The following is an 18941-nucleotide window of genomic DNA, read 5'->3' as shown; positions in this document are numbered from 1 at the left end:
TCACATGCCTTCATGTCTTGCTTTCTCCAGGAAGACGTTTCTGATTGTGACAAGTAGAAGAGGCAGTTTGCCCTACTAGAATGATATGCCCGTGCCAAGGCACACTCCATACCAGCCTTCTACGCCACCTGAAATTCTCATCGTTTGAGTCACTTCTTCAGGACTAATTCATTCTCTTATTCGGTGTGTCATCAGTGGACAGAAACACCCAGAAGGGTTGGGGTATAGGCCAGATATGTTTTTCTAGAGCACCAATGCAGGCAGCGGGATAGAGAAGTCTGGAAAGGAGATGTTGACTCACCAATATTTCCTAGGCTCCCTGGATGTCGAGAGTAGGCTGCTCTCTCCTTATCCCCCAAAGTTTTAAAATAAAAAGTATAGGGCTGGCCCCGTGGCTTGGTGGTTTGGTGCGCGCGCTCCGATGCTGGTGGCCCGGGTTCAGATCCAAGGCAAGCACCGAGGCACCACTTCTCCGTCCATCCTGGGGCCGAGTCCCACATGCAGCAACTGGAAGGATGTGCAGCTATGACATACAACTATCTACTGGGGCTTTGGGGGGAAAAATAAATAAATAAAATCTTTAAAAAAATAAAAATAATAAAAATAAAAAGTATAAGTGGCCCAACAGGCCCAGTTACTTCAAAGTGGTTAGATCCTGCTTCCCATTTTTCACCAAGCAGTCTCTGACACCAAAAGTGTTTTTTCCCTTGCCCTTTGTTGGAGAGGGCAGAGCTCAAGCTAACAAATCTCTCTTTTTTTTTTTTTTAAGATTTTATTTATTTATTTTTCCCCCCAAAGCCCCAGTAGATAGTTGTATGTCATAGCTGCACATCCTTCTAGTTGCCGTATGTGGGACTCGGCCTCAGCATGGCGGGAGAAGCAGTGCCTCGGTGCGTGCCCGGGATCCGAACCCGGGCCGCCAGCAGCAGAGCGCACACACTTAACTGCCAAGCCACAGGCCGGCCCTAACAAATATCTCTTATGCCCCCAGGTCTTTGCTGGGTGCTATGGAGGAAACATAACAAGAGGAGAATTCATCCCCTACATTCAAAGAACCTCTGATCCAGGTGTGGGAACAATGTACCCACTGAAACTACTGGAGAACAAAAATTAAACATTACCAAGTGCGAGGCTGTGCTATGGGAATTGAGAGCATTATGTACTCAACGTCAGGGAGAAGTCACTGAAAAATAATTGGACTTATTTTGTATGTTGAGTAAAGTGTAACATTTGGCTTGGTAAAGAGGAGGGGAGTGGGCAAAAGTAGGGAGGCAGGAATGACCTTGGGGTTGAGCCGGACAACTGGGAGTCTGGCCCACTGACAGCTGAGCAGCCCTAGTGGGGAGCCAAGGCTGGGGAGGCCCATGCATAAGGCAGGAAAGTTTGTTGCTTGCCGAGCCAATGGGAACTTTTGGTGGTTCTCCAGCCGGAGTCCTGTAAGTATTTCTTACATGTCTGGTCCTATGGATGTGAAAGTCACTTGTCCAATTGTTAAAGTAACTAAGAGTGTCTATGAAGGCATATCTACAATAGATGCAGGTAGACTTCTTCACTTGGGGGGTGCTCCTTAAGGCAGCTCTCTTGTTGGAAGCCCGTGGGGAGCGGGTCCCAGGTAGACAGCCCCTGAGCACTTTCCTCTGGTCTGCACCCTGGCCCCAACAGCAAAGGGTAGTATATACCAGATGCGCTTCTCACCCAAACAAACAGCCTGTCTGATACTGCCTGGTTGGCTCTGCAGCCCTCTTCCTCCAGTACTGGCTAATCCCCTACCCTACTCCCACCTGGCCTTGGGCTCAGCCCAGCCCCCCAGTCTGGTTCTTGTCGCTTGGCTTCTGTCTGGATCCCAGTCTTTGGAGCCTGCCTAGTACCCCAGTTAGGGCTGTGTTTTCTTACTAGTTGTCTCCACCCAATGCCCTGCTCCTGAATCTCACCCGAGGGGTGGGAGCCTATTGTCTGTTGGTGAGCTGCCTGCTGACACCCCTGTCACTATGCTTCTCTCTGATAGAATACCCTGGGGCCTTGTCTCCGACGTCAGACGCTGACTCCTTGCCCTGGACATGACCTGCTGTTGTGGCGTCTTTTGGCTCTTGTGATGTGGCTGCAGGGCTGGGCCCCCTCTCAGTGGCTGCAGGTACACTTGTCCAGCCTAATGCGTGCATTTCAATCCGAGTCCTGACCTGTCTTGGTCAGGGCCCCTTTTTGCTGTAACGGGGTTGAGATGACAATATTCCAAGTCATCTGGCCAGGATTGCCTCTGACCCCTTTCAGGCATTCAACAAACATTTACTGAGCACCTACTACGTGCCACCATTCTAAGCCTTGGGGATACGTAGGTGAACAGAGTAAAATCCTGCTCTCATAAAGGAGATAGACACTAAACAAGAAGTTAAATACATAAGTGAGATAACTTAAGACAGTAATAAGGACTCTAAAGGCCATAAAACAAGGTAAACGGATAAAAAGTGAGGGAGGTGGGAGGAGGGCACCATACTAGAAAGATAGGGCACAAAAGGCATCTTCGAAGAGAGAACATTTGAGCTGAGACCTGAATGAAGAAAAGCAACCAGCTGTGTGGTCGGGGAAAAGATAACCCCAAGCAGAGGAAAGAGCAAGTGCCAAGGCCCTGAGGCAGGAGTGAGGTTGAGGCCCTGAGGAGGAGCAGAAAGGAGGCTAGTGTGGCTGAGTAAGCAAGTGAGAGGATGTGGATGAGGTAGAGAAGTAGGTAAGGCCAGGTCTATTAGGTTGGGGTTTTGTTTAAGTGCAGTGGGAAGCCAGTGGAAGGTTTTAGCATCATCTAGACTCAGCAACCTTTGGAAAGATTCAGCAGGCTTGCTGACCTGCAAGAGGGAAAAGCCTCCACATTTCTTAGCTCCTCTGAGAGGAACAGACACCCCTTCCTGGGTGATTTCTGAGTGTGGGCCTCAGGGCTGCCGCTTCCATGCTGGCTGGCCTCTGCCTTAAAAACCAGGCTCTGAAAATTTCCTTTTGGTCCTGTTAAGGCTCTGGTAGTTTCACTGCAAATAACAGGCACTCACCAATTCTACCTGCCTCTATCTTCTGTGCCTGATCCTGTCCCTTCCTGCAGTATGACATTGCTTTCCCTCGGGTGCCTGCCGACATCTCCTCACTGTGGCCCCAGGAATCCTGAGAATCTCTGGGCTCCACCCAGTCTCCCAGCCCTGGAACTTCCTGCTGCCATCAGCAGGGTGGCACAATGGTGCTCAGGCCTCTCAGATTGAGCAAGAGGACGTGGGAATGGGCTGTTCCCAGAGCGCACCCACAGGAAGGGGACTCAGGAGGCCAGAGAACCGTGACACCCTTGTTGCCATAAGGGTTCAAAGGAAGAAGGATACAAAGGAAGCTGGGTGCCTCCAGGCTCCTCATTCAGCCTCACTATGTCTCTGGAACAATCCATGATGGCCAGTATCTCTCCTCTACAGCTCCTCCTCACTTTCCAGACCTGTACCCTTGAGTCTTCACCTGAGCTACAGACACAGGACCCGGAGAAATAACTACCAATATTTGAATGCCAATTATATGCCAGGCCCTGTGTTAAAACACTTTATATTCTTTGACTAGCTCATCTGATGCTCCTTCAACCCTGTGAGGTAGGGATAAGGATTTCCATGTTACAGATGAGAATATGGGTATGTTGAGAGATTCAGTGACTTGTCTAAGGTAGTAAGTGGTAAAGCAAGATTCGTCTTACTTCAAGTCTAGGCTTTTTTGATGATATTATACTGTCTTTCCAGTTAGTGCCAGGCTCCAGGACCCTTGCAGGGATTGCAGGCTTCCTCTAGCCAGTCCCCCTGACCCGTGGAGGTTTGGCGAGCAGGCCATTCAATACCTAGGAGGCCAGCCTGGGACACTCCTCCTTGAGTGGGCTGCCCCTGACCAGATCCCTGCAAGAAGCCCACATGGCTGATAAAGTGTCAGCTCTGGGCCAAAGGAGTCTCTAAGACGTCCTTGCCTTGGACAATAGCTGGGAACCACACAGCCAGTGGACTCTGCTGCCCAGCCTTTGGAGCTGTAGGATCTTGTCACTGGGCCCCTTAGAGCTACTCCTCTTCCAATATCTGGCATTTAGTAAGGCCCCCGGGTTGACCGGAGGACTTGCTCTGGCCGAGCTCAGTGCAGCTGAAGACAATCTCAGCAGGATCCTTCAGTCAGAGAGCCCAAGACCAGATGCTGCTCTGAGCACCACCACCTACAGCAGTGCCGGGGAGGGATATCCAGCCCAGAATAGCTGGACAAGCCCACCCCCCAAGTGAAGCTGACTGCAGCCCACACTGAGTGTGCGTGGGGCAGGGATGGAGGGCGCGGAGATGCGCTGAGAGCTCCCTGGAAAGCAAGGCTCAGCTTCTCTGGCAACTTTGAGTGGCATGTGCAGAGAGAGGCCTGTGATTATTCTCTTGTAACACCTGAGGGGAGAAAGTTGCTGCCTTCCTACAGAGGCCTCCCTACACCCACCATCCCTCATCCCCTCACTGGGAAGGGCCTTGCTCCCTCTGGAAGGGCTGGCCTTGGCTCCACTGGTTTCAAGCCTTGTCTGACTCCAAGTCCACCTGACTGTGCACGGCCCTAAGGACTGGTGCTGGGCACCAGGACTGAGGTAGGAGTCCCAGAGATTCCCATAGCTTAACAGTTCCTAAATGCTGGTTCACAGCTGACTGCATGAAATCAATTGGCAACTTGTTAAAGTACAGATTCCTGGGGCACCAACCCCAGACACTCTGATCTACTAGATCTGGGGGCAGGGCCCAGGAATTTGTATTTTTTAAAATGTCTGTAGTTGATCCTGATGTGCCCCCAGCTCTCTCTCTCACTGTGTGTGTGTGTGTGTGTGTGTGTGTGTGTGTGTGTATCCCTAGGCTTCCTGATGAACTCTCAAATCAGAAACTACCTTTCCTGAGCCAGAGCTTCAAAACTAGCAATCTGGGTAACCGTGGAACCCAGCCTCGGTGAGGTGGATTCTTTCAGGATCCTTTCTTAGGATAAATGAAACTGTTCCAGTAATACCAAATGTTCTTGGACTGTTTGTCTGAAACTACTAGGCAAGAGCTTCTTAACCATGAGAGGCAAATGAAGAACTAATCCGCAGTATAAACACCTCTACACTGTGAGGACCACTCTGGACACCCCACAGGATTGATACTTGAGGTTGCGTGTCTGCTGTGCGCCCTCTGCTGGTAAAACTAGTGAAGGTTGGAAAGTGTTGACCAGTAGGAGTTTTTCTGAGCGGTACTGACCATTTCCTGGGATGGAAACCCATACAGAAGGAGCTAATCCTGGTCCCAGTCTGGGCACTTAGACACCTGGAACTAGAAGGGTTACTAATTTTTTTAAACAGCTTTATTGAGGTATAATTGATATATAAAAAACTGAACATATTTATACAATTTGATGAGTTTGGACATATGCACACACCCATGAAACCATCACCACCATCAAGGTAATAAACATATCCGTTACCCCTAAAAGTTTCTTTGTGCCCCCTCCTTTTTGTAGTAAGAACACAAAATTTGTTAAGAGGGTAGATTTCATGTTAAAGGTTACTCTTATAAGTAAACTACCTCCCCCAAGTCACTGGGGCTTAACTCTCCTAAGAGAAATACGTGAATCCTGGTAGGAACTACTAGCATGGCAGCAGGGAGGGAGGGGGGACATTGAGAAGCACCTCACTTGCCTTGGGAGACAGATTTTGAAGCTGGGTAGGTAAGTAGCCCTGAGAGTCTGAAGAGAGACCCCTGGGGGCACAGGGAGATTCCCCTAAGCCATGACGCAGTTGAAATAGACCGAGAAATGGACCTGAGCTGACTCTGTGGTTGGTACTTGATCCCTTCCCCAGTGACAAAATAAGCATTGTGATCCACTGAATTTAATCTTCAAGTACTGGAGGAAGCGTCAGGTAAAAGCATGGATAAGAAAACTGGCCTACCTGATCCTTACCCAACAATCCCAGGTGGAAACCCTCATGCTTGAGATAAAGGGCAGGTACCCCAGGTGTTGTGGTCCTGCCTATCCTTCCACGGAGACCATTAGATGGGAAGATGATGTCAGACATAGCACAGTTTTCAACCTCTATACCTCCAACTGAAATCATGACACTTATTAATGGAAGCTAACATTTATTGTTTACTATGCGCTGCTAAGTACTCTGTTATGTGCTTAATTAACATGGACTCTCATGCTTAATCCTCACAGTAACATCTGAGGCCCAGGATGATCAAAGCAGCTTGCCCAGGGGCAGACCACTGCCCAGTGTCAGAGCAGGGGATAGCCCAGGTCTGTGTAACTGCAGAGCTAAAACCACAAAGCTAACTTCTCTTATTCTCTATTCCTCTCAAGCCTGAGAGGAGGATGTGCTCCTGGGTCTGAGACTAAGGGCTCCACCCCTGCTGCATTCAGGACTAAGTAGTGCATTCGTTGGGAGCTGATGCTAGATGCCAGGGCTTGAGCTGGTGAAATCACTATTAGCTTAGGTGTTGGCCCAGGACCTGGGGGTAGGGACTGAGTAGGCGCCTAAGGATCAAACTGTCTTCCCAGGAGGGGAGGGCAGGGCAGGGGTCTGGAAAGTCCAGGAACGGGCCAGCTCTAACAACTGGAACTTTTTTTTTTTTTTTTTTGCTGAGGATGATTCACCCTGAGCTAACATCCGTTGCCAATCTTCCTCTATTTTGTATGTGGGCTGCCGCCACATGGCCACTGAGGAGTGGTGTAGGTCCACACCCGGGAACCGAACCCAGGCCGCCAATGCAGGGCATGGTGAACTTAACCTCTAGGCCACCGGGGCTGGCCCCTGGAACTTTTTTGAAGACAGGTATTTTTGAGGAGCAAATTGTACCATTTGAGAGATGAGAAAAAAATGACCTTTGAAACCCTTTCCAGTTCTCCATTCCTATGAACAACAATAAATATAGTGTGATTTGCACTAGCTTTTTATCGATGGCCATATGCATTTAAGCCAGCTATAAAGATAATGAAATTTTAGGCCTCTGAATAAGGATTGCTTACTTGTCTACAGATCATAAGTCAGCTTTGAAATTGTGCAGATCATCTATTAAAGAAAATGCTCAGATTTGACTAAAACCAGTGCAAGGAGGAAGGTGCTTCTATAATGTGAACAAATGAGTACTTCCTGATACCATTTTATTTTCAGAATGACAAGTGCCCTCAGTTTGCTCATCTGTAAAAGGGGATTGAAAATCATCTTTACAGGATTTTTTTTTAAGATTTAAATAAGGTAATGTATGTGAAATGTAGTTTATGGATAAACATTTGTATATTATACTTTATTCAATTCCCCTGATATAAAGGGCACTAGGAAGAAATGAAAATGGAAGACCATTCAAGTTTTTCCTGATCATTCAGTTTTAATCATAAAGCTGCTTCAAATATATTCTTCTTTTAAATTATTCAGAACTAAGGGAATTTGACCACAAAGCCACTTGAAATTCACTAAGAGAACTAAATCAACTTTCTTTCCTTTTTTTTTTTTGCTTGAGGAAGATTAGCCCTGAGCTAACATCTGTGCCAATATTCCTCTATTTTGTATATGGGTCGCTGCCACAGCATGGCTGATGAGTGGTGTAGGTCTGCGCCTGGGATCTGAACCTGTGAACTCGGGCTGCTGAAACGGAGCGTGCTGAACCTTAACCACTACACCAGGGGGCTGGCCCCTAAATCAACTTTTAAAAATCACTTCAAATTGTGGTCTTTAAGACATTTGATTCACTTAATAAACAGACCAACTGGTTAAATAGCCTAGTTTTCTAAGCTCGAGATATTTACTGATTTACTCAAGGATTCTTATGCTCTGAGGCTCTGAAGATTTGCTAGATAGAAATATCCCACTCTAATCTCAATATTTTATCAAGAAAAAGAAACTTGTACAACTTAAAACATTCCTTCTATTCTAGTTATAATGAATCTATCCAGGTACATGTACTGGAGAAGATAGAGGAGGGGGAAGGAGCTAGGGGGCAAACAGATAGAGTAATTCTGAGAATGAGTGGCAACATCCTCTAATCTCTGAGAAAAGCAGGTACTTTTCAATCATTTCAATATCCTACAAAAGGAAAGGCCACTTCACTGCTGGTATTTACAATTACACTTTTTCATAAAATTAATAGTATTGGATTACTAGCTGAGATTCCTGGAAATGAATTCTTGGTAATAATTGCCAAAAAGTTTTCTGTAAAGAAGGGAGTCTCTAAGCACAAAAGGAATGTTTTCCTCCAAAGCAGATTGGATTCTGTACTAGTTTTCAACAAGGCAGTGTTGTGTCATAGTCTTCAGACAGGAAAAGCCAGAACTATGCTCATTTCTGACATTACAGACTTATACCACATGTAACTGAAGCACTGTGATAAGCTGTCACCCACCCAGCAGTTTGGAGGAATGTATTGCAAGACTTGGGAACTATAAGCCAAAGTCACAGATAACCACAGTGCTGATGGATTGCCACTAAAACTGTCAATGAGAAGATTCCACTGATGTGTAGTTTCCAGGGTCTCCTTTCGGCAGTAGTAATAGCAGTAACAGCCATGACAGCATTGACAGCATTAACAGCAGGGGCAGCAGCAGGAACAGCACTACCATTACTGGTAATAGCGTAAGCAGCAGCAGCATGTATTGAGTGCCCACTTTCTGTCAGGCCAGTGCCAAATTTTATACATGTATAAAATCTTTAATCCTTACAGCAAACTTGTGAGGAAATTATCATTATCTACCTTTCGCTGAAGAGGAAGCTGAGGCTTGACAAGTTTAGGTAATTTACTCGAGGCTACACAGCTGGTTAGATACAAAACTGGGATTTAAACCTAGGACTGTCTTACGTCAAGGCTGAACTCCCTTCACATCACTGTACATCTCGGATAAACAGATATTTTTCAGTGTGAAGAATGAAAAACAGTAGAAGAAATGCACAGTAGCCTCGTTGAGTTTGCTGACGACAGCAAATTTTTCCAGGTGGTCGAACAGCAAAGTGACAGGAGTGAGGCTGCAGAAGCATCTCAAAATCAGAGGAATGAGGGGTGTGAGCACGGGTGTGAGGTGAACCATGGTGCCGTCAAGTCTAAGGCAGTATAATTTAGGAAAAATATCCTACTGCTATTTATAAAAGACAGTTATGACTCGAACCCAGGAGCATTCACAGACATTCCCTGAAAACAGAAGTCTGTGAGGGGGCCGGCCCGGTGGTGTAGTAGTTAAGATCACAAGCTCTGCTTCGGTGGCCTGGGGTTAGCGGGTTCGGATCCTGGGTGAAGACTGATGCACGTCTCATCAAGCCATGCTGAGGCGGCGTCCCACATAGAGCAACTAGAAGGACAACTATGACAGACAACTATCTACTGGGGCTTTGGGGAGAAAAAAAGGGGAAAAAAAAGGAGGAAGATTGGCAACAGATGTTAGTTCAGGGCCAATCTTCCTCAAAAAAATAAAAAAAGTCTGGTGAGCTTGAGACACCAAAAATCTAATGGTATGCTCATCTTTAGTGCTATGTGCTTCAACAATGACTCTCAAGAAAGCCATAGTGGGTTAGGAAAAGAAAGTTAACAGGAATGATTGGGAAAGGGATGTAGGAAGGTCGGAATAAAAAATAGGGTGAAGATTAGGGCCATTCAATAAAATGAGGACAGAAATAAAATCAGTAAGGGTAGTAAGAGACTGACAATAATATTAACAACAATGACTTACACTCCTGTGTGCCAATCATTGTTCTAAGTGCTATATACATGTATTAACTCTTAATTCCCTCAACCCTATGAGTAGGTGCTGTTATTTGCATTTCACATGTGAGAAAACTGAGGTACATAGCCCAAAGTCACAGACATCTAGTCATTGGCATGGCAGGAAGTCCAAACCAAGCGGTCTGCTGCAGAGCCTGGGCTCTTAGCCACTCCAACTCTGCCCCTTTAAGGTACAGAGAGGGTCTGCTGTGGAGGTGGGTGTCAAAGCTCCTAATTTTAGTATCAAGGAAGATCTCTTGAAGCTGTTTAAGTGGGAAGTAAATTTTACAGAATAAGAAAGTCCTTAATAGGTAACAATAGGCTGAAAATAGTAATAGTTTCAAGAAAACTAGGTAAGTAGATAGACTGATAAGCTAAGCATGATGAGTTATGGCGAGAAGCTAGACGTAATTATGGTAAGAGTCTGAAGCTTCTTGAGTTTGAAGTAATGTACAGTGATCACATCCTCCAACACAAGTTACTGGAATGTTCCAGTTATGTATTTCTTAGATTTTACAGACGTAATAATGAACATACAACTTTTTCCTAATATAATTTATAAAAATATGAAAATGGTTACATACTCCACCTTACAAATGATTTATGAACATGAATGAAATGTTTAGAAGTTCATCTTAGTCAACACTCTCACTCAACGATTTTTTATTTCCCAATTCAGAAAATCTGACCAGTGATTATTCCAGGTCACTATTATCCACCCTGTATCCTATGGAGATGAATGCTTAGAAGTTATCAAGTTTTGGGGGGAAAATTCCAGGGTCAAATAAGTGTCTGCTAAGTTTTCTCTTAGAGAACCTTAGACCACATGTAGCATGAAAAATCCCAATAAAGAACCTATTTAACTGTAACCCAGCATTTCCTAAATTTATTTGACCATGGCACCTTTATTTTGCAGACCATTTATAAATTACACACATTAGATCTAGACCTAGATATCTTTTTTTGCAGAAATGGAAGAATATTACTTTCACAAGAGCATATGTAAGGAGTTAACCATGCCTAGCAGTAATTGAGGTGTTCCATTTTCTCAATGTCGAAAAAGTCCCTGTTTCTGCTATTTGGGATAGTGGTATGTGGCATTCTTTTTTTGTGTGTGTGACAAAGATCAGCCCTGAGCTAACATCCATGCCAATCCTCCTCTTTTTGCTGAGGAAGACCAACCCTCAGCTAACATCTATTGCCAATCTTCCTCCTTTTTTTCCCTTTTTCTCCCCAAAGCCCCAGTAGATAGTTGCATGTCATAGTTGCACATCCTTCTAGTTGCTGTATGTGGGATGCCGCCTCAGCATGGCTGGACAAGCAGTGCATCGGTGCACACCCGGGATCCGAACCCGGGCCGCCAATAGCGGAGCCCGCGCACTTAACCGCTAAGCCATGGGGCCGGCCCCCTGTGGCATTCTAAATCCATTTTCTCCTAAGAAGAAATTATAAGTGATGTTTGGGTATAACCAAAATAGAATCATAGAATCCAAGAACTCTAGAATAAGTTTTACACCCACGTTTTACAAATAGGACATCTGAAGTCAAGGACACTGCCACTCCCCTGGTGTTCCTCTCACATCACTAGCCACTCCTCAGTCTCCTCTGCTGATTCCTTCTCATTTCCCTAACCCCTTATTGTTGGAATGCCCCAGAGCTCAGTCTGTGGACCTTGTCCTTTCTCTACTCCTACTCTATACCTTGGTGATCTCATACAGTCTTGTGACTTTTAAAAGAATTATACATTACTGACAGCTTGAACCTCTCCTCTAAACTCCAAACTCACACATCAGAATGTGTGTCCATGACATCCCCACTTGGATATCTAGTACGCATCTCAAATTCAAACATGTCCCAAATCAAAGTCCTCATCTTCCCTCCCAAATCTGCTCCTCCTTTAGTCTTCTCCATCTCAGTTAATATCAACACCACCTTTCTAATTGTTTACGCTAATGACTGTGCTGTCCTCCAAAACACTTTTTCTCTCACACATCACATCCAAACCATCAACAGATTGTGTTGGCTCAAACTTCACAATATATCCCCAATTGAGCCACTTACCACCTACACTGCTTGCCTTCCTAGTCTAAACCCCTATCATCTCCCACTTGAATTATCACAACAGCCTCCTAGCTGATCTCCCTGATTCTTCCCTTGGTCTCCTACAGCTATTCTCAAGATAGCAGCTAGAGTGATTGTATTAAGACTGTATTTAAGGATTTTTGTTTTTCATTGAGGTATAAAATACTCCTCTATTCAAAATCCACTAATGGATTCCTATCCCAGGATAAAAGCCAAATCCTTTCAAGTGTCTATAAGACCCTATACTACATGGTCCACATCACTTCTCAGACGCCCTCTCCTACTACTCTCCCCACCACCACCAATTGCAGCCCCATCAGTCTTCTGGCTGTTCCTTGAGCCAGGCATGATCCTATTTTGGGGCCTTTTTTTTTTTTTTTTTTAATTTTTTGTTTATTGCAGTAACATTGGTTTATAACATTGTAAAAATTTCAGGTGTACATCATTGTACTTCTATTTCTGCATGGACTACATCATGTTCACCACCAAAATACTAATTACAACCCATCACCACACACATGCACCGAATTATCCCTTTCATCCTCCTCCCTCCCCCCTCCCCTCTGGCAACCACCAATCCAATCTCTGTCCCTATGTATCCGTCCATTGTTGTCACTATCTACTACTTAATGAAGGAAATCATACGGTATTTGACCTTCTCCCTCTGACTTATTTCACTTTGCATTATACGCTCAATGTCCATCCATGTTGTCACAAATGGCTGGATTTCGTCGTTTCTTATGACTGAGTAGTATTCCATTGTGTATATATACCACAGCTTCTTTATCCATTCGTCCCTTGATGGGCACTTAGGTTGCTTCCAAGTCTTGGCTATCGTGAATAAGGCTGCAATGAACACAGGGGTGCATGTACCTTTGCAAATTGGTGTTTTCAAGTTCTTTGGATAAATACCCAACAGTGGAATAGCTGGATCATATGGTAGTTCTATCGTTGATTTTTTGAGGAATCTCCATACTGTTTTCCATAGTGGCTGCACCAGTTTGCACTCCCACCAGCAGTGTATGAGAGTTCCCTTCTCTCCACATCCTCTCCAACACATGTTGTTTCCTGTCTTGTTAATTATAGCCATTCTGACGGGCGTGAGGTGATATCTCATTGTAGTTTTGATTTGCATTTCCCTGCTAATTAGTGATTTTGAACATCTTTTCATGTGTCTGTTGGCCATCTGTATATCTTCTTTGGAGAAATGTCTGTTCAGGTCTTTTGCCCATTTTTTAATTGGGTTGGTAGTTTTTTTGTTGTTGAGATGCATGAGTTCTTTATATATTTTGGAGATTAAGCCCTTATCAGATGTATGGTTTGCAAATATCTTCTCCCAATTGTTAGGTTGTCTTTTCGTTTTGTTGATGGTTTCCTTTGCTGTGCAGAAGCTTTTTAGTTTGATGTAGTCCCATTTGTTTATTTTTTCTATTGTTTCTCTTGCCCGGTCAGACGTGGTGTTTGAAAAGATGTTCCTCTCATCATTATGTTAGTTGCAGATTTTTATTTGATTAGGTTAAGGAGGTTTCCTTCGTATTCCTAGTTTGCTAAGTTTTTTTTTTCTTGTAGAAGATACACATACCATAAAATTAACCATCTTAAAGTGAACAATTCAGTGGCATTTAATACACTCACAGTGTTGGGTATCCATCATCTCTATCTAATTCCTAAACATTTTCATCACTTTGAAAAGAAAAGAAAACCCTGTACCCATTAAGCAGTCCTCCCCATTCCTCCCTTCCCCTAGCCCCTGGCAACCACCAATCTGCTGTGTCTATGGTTTTGCCTATTCTGGATATTACATATAATTGAAATGATACAATATGTGACCTTTTATGATTTTTTTCACTTAGCATCATGTTTTTGAGGTCCATCCACATTGTAGCATACATCGCTACTTCATTCCTTTTTATGGCCAAATAATATTCCAGTGTATTAATATACTCCAATTTATTTATCCATTCATTGTTGATGACATGTGGGCTATTTCCATTGTGGGAGATCAAAATTGGACACCCTGAAATATATCTCTTTACCTTGATTATTTTCTCTGACGGACATTTGACCTCCCCCAAACTGCCTAAATAATTTAACATAGAAGGCCTGTTTCAGGAAGGAGTTACTATCATATGATGGCTGTAATATAATGTAAAATAGATGTTACAATACGAAAGGCACCAACAAGCCCATCTTATCAAAAATTGTCTCTCCCAGGCCACATTCTCTAGGTGGCCCTTCAAACAGTTGCCAGACAAACATTTACAAGGGAAAACTCCATTTGTAAAGGTATCTCCCTCTCTGTATTAGGAAGAGGGGGGGATGGACTTATCTGTGGAAACTCTTATCAGTACAGAGGGAGAGGACTTAAATCTGCATACCCTTGCTTACTGTAATTTCTGTCTCCCTTCTGTCTCCCTCCCCATCCCCAACATCCTCCTTTGTCTTTAGCTGAAGATAGCATTTAAGATGAGAATCACTGCTATTGTGTTGAGAAACTCAGCTGCCTGGGTTTCTCCCATGTATACATGTTATTAAACTTGGTATTATTTTCTCCTGCTAACCTGTCTTTTAATTATTTGGCCAGCCATGGAACCTTAAGGGAAAGGGTGGAGGGGGATTCTCCCTCTTCCCTGACACCATTTTTTGGCTGTTGTGAGTAGTGCTGCTATAAAACATGCATGTAAAGTACCTGAGTCCCTGCTTTCGATTCTTTTGGATATATACCTAAGAGTGGAATTGCTGGGTCATATGGTAATTCTGTTTAACTTTGTGAGGAACTGCTGAACTGTTTTCCACAGTGGATGCACCACTTTACATTCCCACTGGCAGTGTAGGAGGGTTCCCATCACCCTTTCAGGGCTTTTGCGTTTGCTATTCTCTCTGGAATGCTCTTCTGGTAGGCACCCAAGTGGTTCACTTCATCACGTCCTTCAGGTCTTTAGTCAATTGTGATATTCTCATGGAGGCCAACCCTGACCACCAAATTTTTTTTTAACAATAGCTATGATTTACTAAATGATTATGTCAGACATTGTCCCAAGTACTTTCAAGACACAATGTCTTAATCTCCAACAACCTTGAAATGTGGCTGGTGTTATCCTCATGTATTTATTTATTTTTTCCTTGTGTGTCCATCTGTAATTTTCTTATTTATTTGGTGAAGACGACTAGTCCTGGGCTAGCATCTTTGCCCGTCTTCCTCTACTTTATATGTGGGACGCTGCCACAGCATGGCTTGATAATCGGTGCATAGGTCCACACCTGGGATCCGAACCTGTGAACCCTGGGCTGCTGAAGCAGAGCACCCAAACTCAACCACTACACCATCGGGCCGGCCCCCTACATTTATTTTTTATCGAGGTAACAATGGTTTAGAACATTACATAAATTTCAGGTGTACATCATTGTATTTCGATTTCTGTGTAGACTACATTATGTTCACCACCCAAATGCTAATTACCATGCATCACTGTACACATATGCCCTGTCACCCCTTCCGCCCTTCTCCCTCCCCCCTTCCCCTCTGGTAACCACCAATCTAATCTCTGTATCTATGTGTGTGTTTGTTTGTTGTTGTTGTTCTTATCTTCTACTTATGAGTAAAATCACACGGTATGGTATTTGACTTATTGACTTTCTCCGTCTGACTTATTTCACTTAGCATAATACCCTCAAGGTCCATCCACATTGTCACAAGTGGCCCTGACCACCAAATTTGAAATGGCAAACTCCCAACCCCCAACCCATACTCACTATCCTCCTTTCCTACTTTATTTTTCTCCACAGTATTGATTATCACCTAACATACTATATAACTTTCTTGTGTTCTATTGTCTGTCTTCCATCACTGAAATGTAAACTCCATGAGGGGAGAGATTTCATTCTGTTTTTCCAGCACCTAGAACAGTGTGAGGCACATAGTAAGTGCTCAATAAATATTTGCTAACCAAATAAATGAGGCCTGAAGAGGTGTTTGGGCAAAGTGTGACAAAAGAGAAAGAAACTAAGTCTCTGTAGTTTAGAGGTTATTTTTCTAATAATAGTGATGGATTGAAACTGAGCCAATCACACTTTTTATTTAGCTGTAACCAAAAAGCACACATGCGTGAGATGGCTATTTCTGAATCAGGTGAAAGAACTATTTAGAATAGCCTGAGGTAAAGGGATCAGACTATCAAGCTAAAAACTTATTAGCACCAATTAAAACTCAACTAACTGCCTATAATAAGCAAGCTTAACACTGATCGTCTGGAATGTTTTATTTAAACAAGATGTTTATTTAACAAATGTTTATTTAAACATTTAAATAAAATGATGCTACAGGACGCAGAACTTTAAGACTATTATACTTTTTAAGAAAATGAACCTAATATGTACTGTAAGAAATAGAATCCTATGGAAGAACCCCTACTTAAAATATTGCTATAGCAAGAATGTCGTTTATCATATTCGTGAACTATGACAGAGGCAGAGAAAATTTCTGTATATAAAAAGAGAACCTATGTTAAAACCTCAAAGAAACTATTTCTGGGCAGAAGTTTAAAACTTGGTGTAATTAATGCTGCTGAATCATTCACTTGAAAATGCTTAAAATGGCAAATTTTATGTTACATATTTTTACCACATTTTTTGAAAAGTAAAAAAAATGGTTAGAATGATAGTGGACGAAAAACATCCTAGAGACGGATATGGAAATAAAGACTAGAATATCGCCAAGTCCACCACTAAGAAACAAGCCACTTTTGGAGATTTTAGAAAAGCATTTATAGCAGAAATCAGTCTGGAAAATTAAAACTAGTGGATTCAACTCTTTTGACTATGAATTGCAAGGTGTAGACTACATAACAAGTGGTCAATGAAATTGGCTTTCAATATGTTTCTGCTTTAGACTGAATATTTGTGTCCCCTCCAAAATTCACATGCTGAAACCTAATCCCTAATGTTATGGTATTTGGAGGTAGGGCCTTTGGGAGGTGATTGGTTCATGAGTGTGGAGCCCTCCTGAATGGGATTAGTGCCCTTATAAAAGAGACACCAGAGAACTCTCTCGCCCCTTCCACCATGTTAGGACACAGCAAGAAGATGACCGTCTGTGAACCAGGAAGTGGGTCCTCACCAGACACTGAATCTGCCAGTGCCTTGATCATGGACTTCCTAGCCTCCCGAACTGTGAGAAATAGATTTCTATTGTTTATAAGCCACCTAGTCTACGGCATTCTGTTATAGCAGCCCAAACGGACTAAAGCAGTTTCAAAGTACAATTCAAGAAGTTCTGATATTAAGCAGAAAAACCACTCATGATTGAATCAAACAACTTCAGAACCTGCCCACCTTCATGGTTATTAAGATCACAAAGGGGCTCTTGCCAGCTTTTCAAGTTCAAGAAATTAGTAAAGTATAAATAGTGAGCTTTTAACTGTGCTGGAGGAAAAACTGCAAGATGCACTCAGTAGATAAAGCTCTCGGTCTGCAGGCTAAGTAATCAGGCTTCCATGTAAGAAGCAAAGCAATGCTCCTAGTTATATGATAAAATCTACATCTTTTATATGAAGTTACTTGTTAAAATAATTCCTGAGGCACTTTAACAATACAAATTTTATTAAAAAAATAAGTAATAACATCAAAACTGTTCAGCAAATCTATATTCAATGTAACCAAAATAAACAAACACCAAATTAAAAAAAATATACATCTATATATATATGGGCAAGAAACAAGTGCATTTTTTGGTCCCAATATTTTTTGAATATATTATCTTTATCCAAAGGAATTACATTAATGGCTAAGAAGATATGTATTAGATGTACAGAAATGTAACTTTAAAACTTCTTTTAAGGTCTGTAGGAAGTGTTTTTGCCAATTCTTTATGTCTTTGAACTCACAATCACTAAGATAATGATAGTCCCAAGATAGACAGAAGATATAGTAACATCTAATGGTCTGAATGATTATCAAATTAAGAAGCTCCCAATAGGTAGCTACATGAAATCTGTAGAGAATTCTAAGGAATTTCTTGGGGTTCTTAACAAAACAAAACAAAACACAAAACAAAAGTTTTAAAGAGAAGAGATTAAAGAGGACATAACAAAACAGACATCAATAAATTTGGTGAAGGATAACATAAAACCAAGATAAAATTAAATTAAACTTTAAAAAAATTAAAAAAAATTTTTGAATATTAGTATTGCTGAAAACTGCTAGGGTTAATACTGGATAAAACTTTAAACGACAGTACAAATAACTGTAACTTTGGAACTGTAATTTTAGAAACTTGTTTTCCAAGAACATGAAAGTAACCTTGGTTCCATACACAACCAGTTTTTATATCCTTGGACTGCATGCATGTTAGAGGAAGGGTAAAGGGCAGCAGCCAAAATGATTAAACTTCAACTTGAATGTTGAAGCATTGATTTGATGGGCTTTTCTTGGTCAGAATCGACCCATAAGCTCAAGATCGAGAACCAAAGCCCCAGTGGGAAGTTGTGCTCAATTTGGCGGGCCTTGAGGTCATCTCTGGTCAAATTAGCATCAGCCTTATGGGAGGCCAGTCATGAAGGAAGGGACTCTCCCCAAGATCTGATTTCTTAAGGCCACAACCTAGAGGAGGTCTCACAGTCAAATAATTCACATTCCTTGGAAAGAGAGAACAGGCATCAGTTGTGTCCATCGAAGGGGGACACTGCCCAGGAGTACCCTGGACATTATTTGAAATTTCTGTGTTGCTTCTGCATCTGAAAAATAAGAAAAATAGAACAATGACAGACAAGGAATGAGGAGAAAGACAGCTATCTGACCTAAAAATGTAAGACTTAGAAAAAATTAACTAAGAAACCAGACAAAACAGACAAAAAAAGATGAACAGCCATATTGTTTGGAATGCATTATTCTGAAGGCAAGTACAGCAGAGAAAAACACAAATTATTTGAAGCAAAGCAAGAAAAGACCATAGCAACAAAAGTTATTTTTGGAGAGAGCCAACTGGAGAAAAAAAGCATATGTTAAGATATGTTAACCTGACACAAAGATAAGGTGGAATAAGAATCTAGTGCCATCTGAAAGCTGAAAAGAGCTGAATAATGAGCGCTAGTGTCATGAACTTGGCTGTTTAACCGCCTTCGTGTGAGAAAA

At 42.7% G+C, this 18941-nt stretch overlaps 1 protein-coding gene across 1 annotated transcript in view; it reads right to left on the bottom strand.

Moving 5' to 3' along the window:
* Positions 1 to 15583: 15583 nt before the first annotated feature.
* The window catches only part of ZNF280C (zinc finger protein 280C), a 60335-nt gene continuing 56977 nt past the window's right edge, over positions 15584 to 18941 (bottom strand). Inside the window, 2 exon segments of the mRNA XM_087426855.1 lie at positions 15584 to 15638; positions 15640 to 15711. Coding sequence (XP_087282981.1) covers positions 15584 to 15638; positions 15640 to 15711 — 127 coding nt within the window.

This window comes from Ceratotherium simum, chromosome X (genome assembly GCF_057802395.1).
Source record: "Ceratotherium simum simum isolate JZ-2026a chromosome X, ASM5780239v1, whole genome shotgun sequence".
Lineage (NCBI taxonomy): Eukaryota > Metazoa > Chordata > Mammalia > Perissodactyla > Rhinocerotidae > Ceratotherium > Ceratotherium simum.
This window is presented reverse-complemented; position numbering and strand designations above follow the sequence as displayed.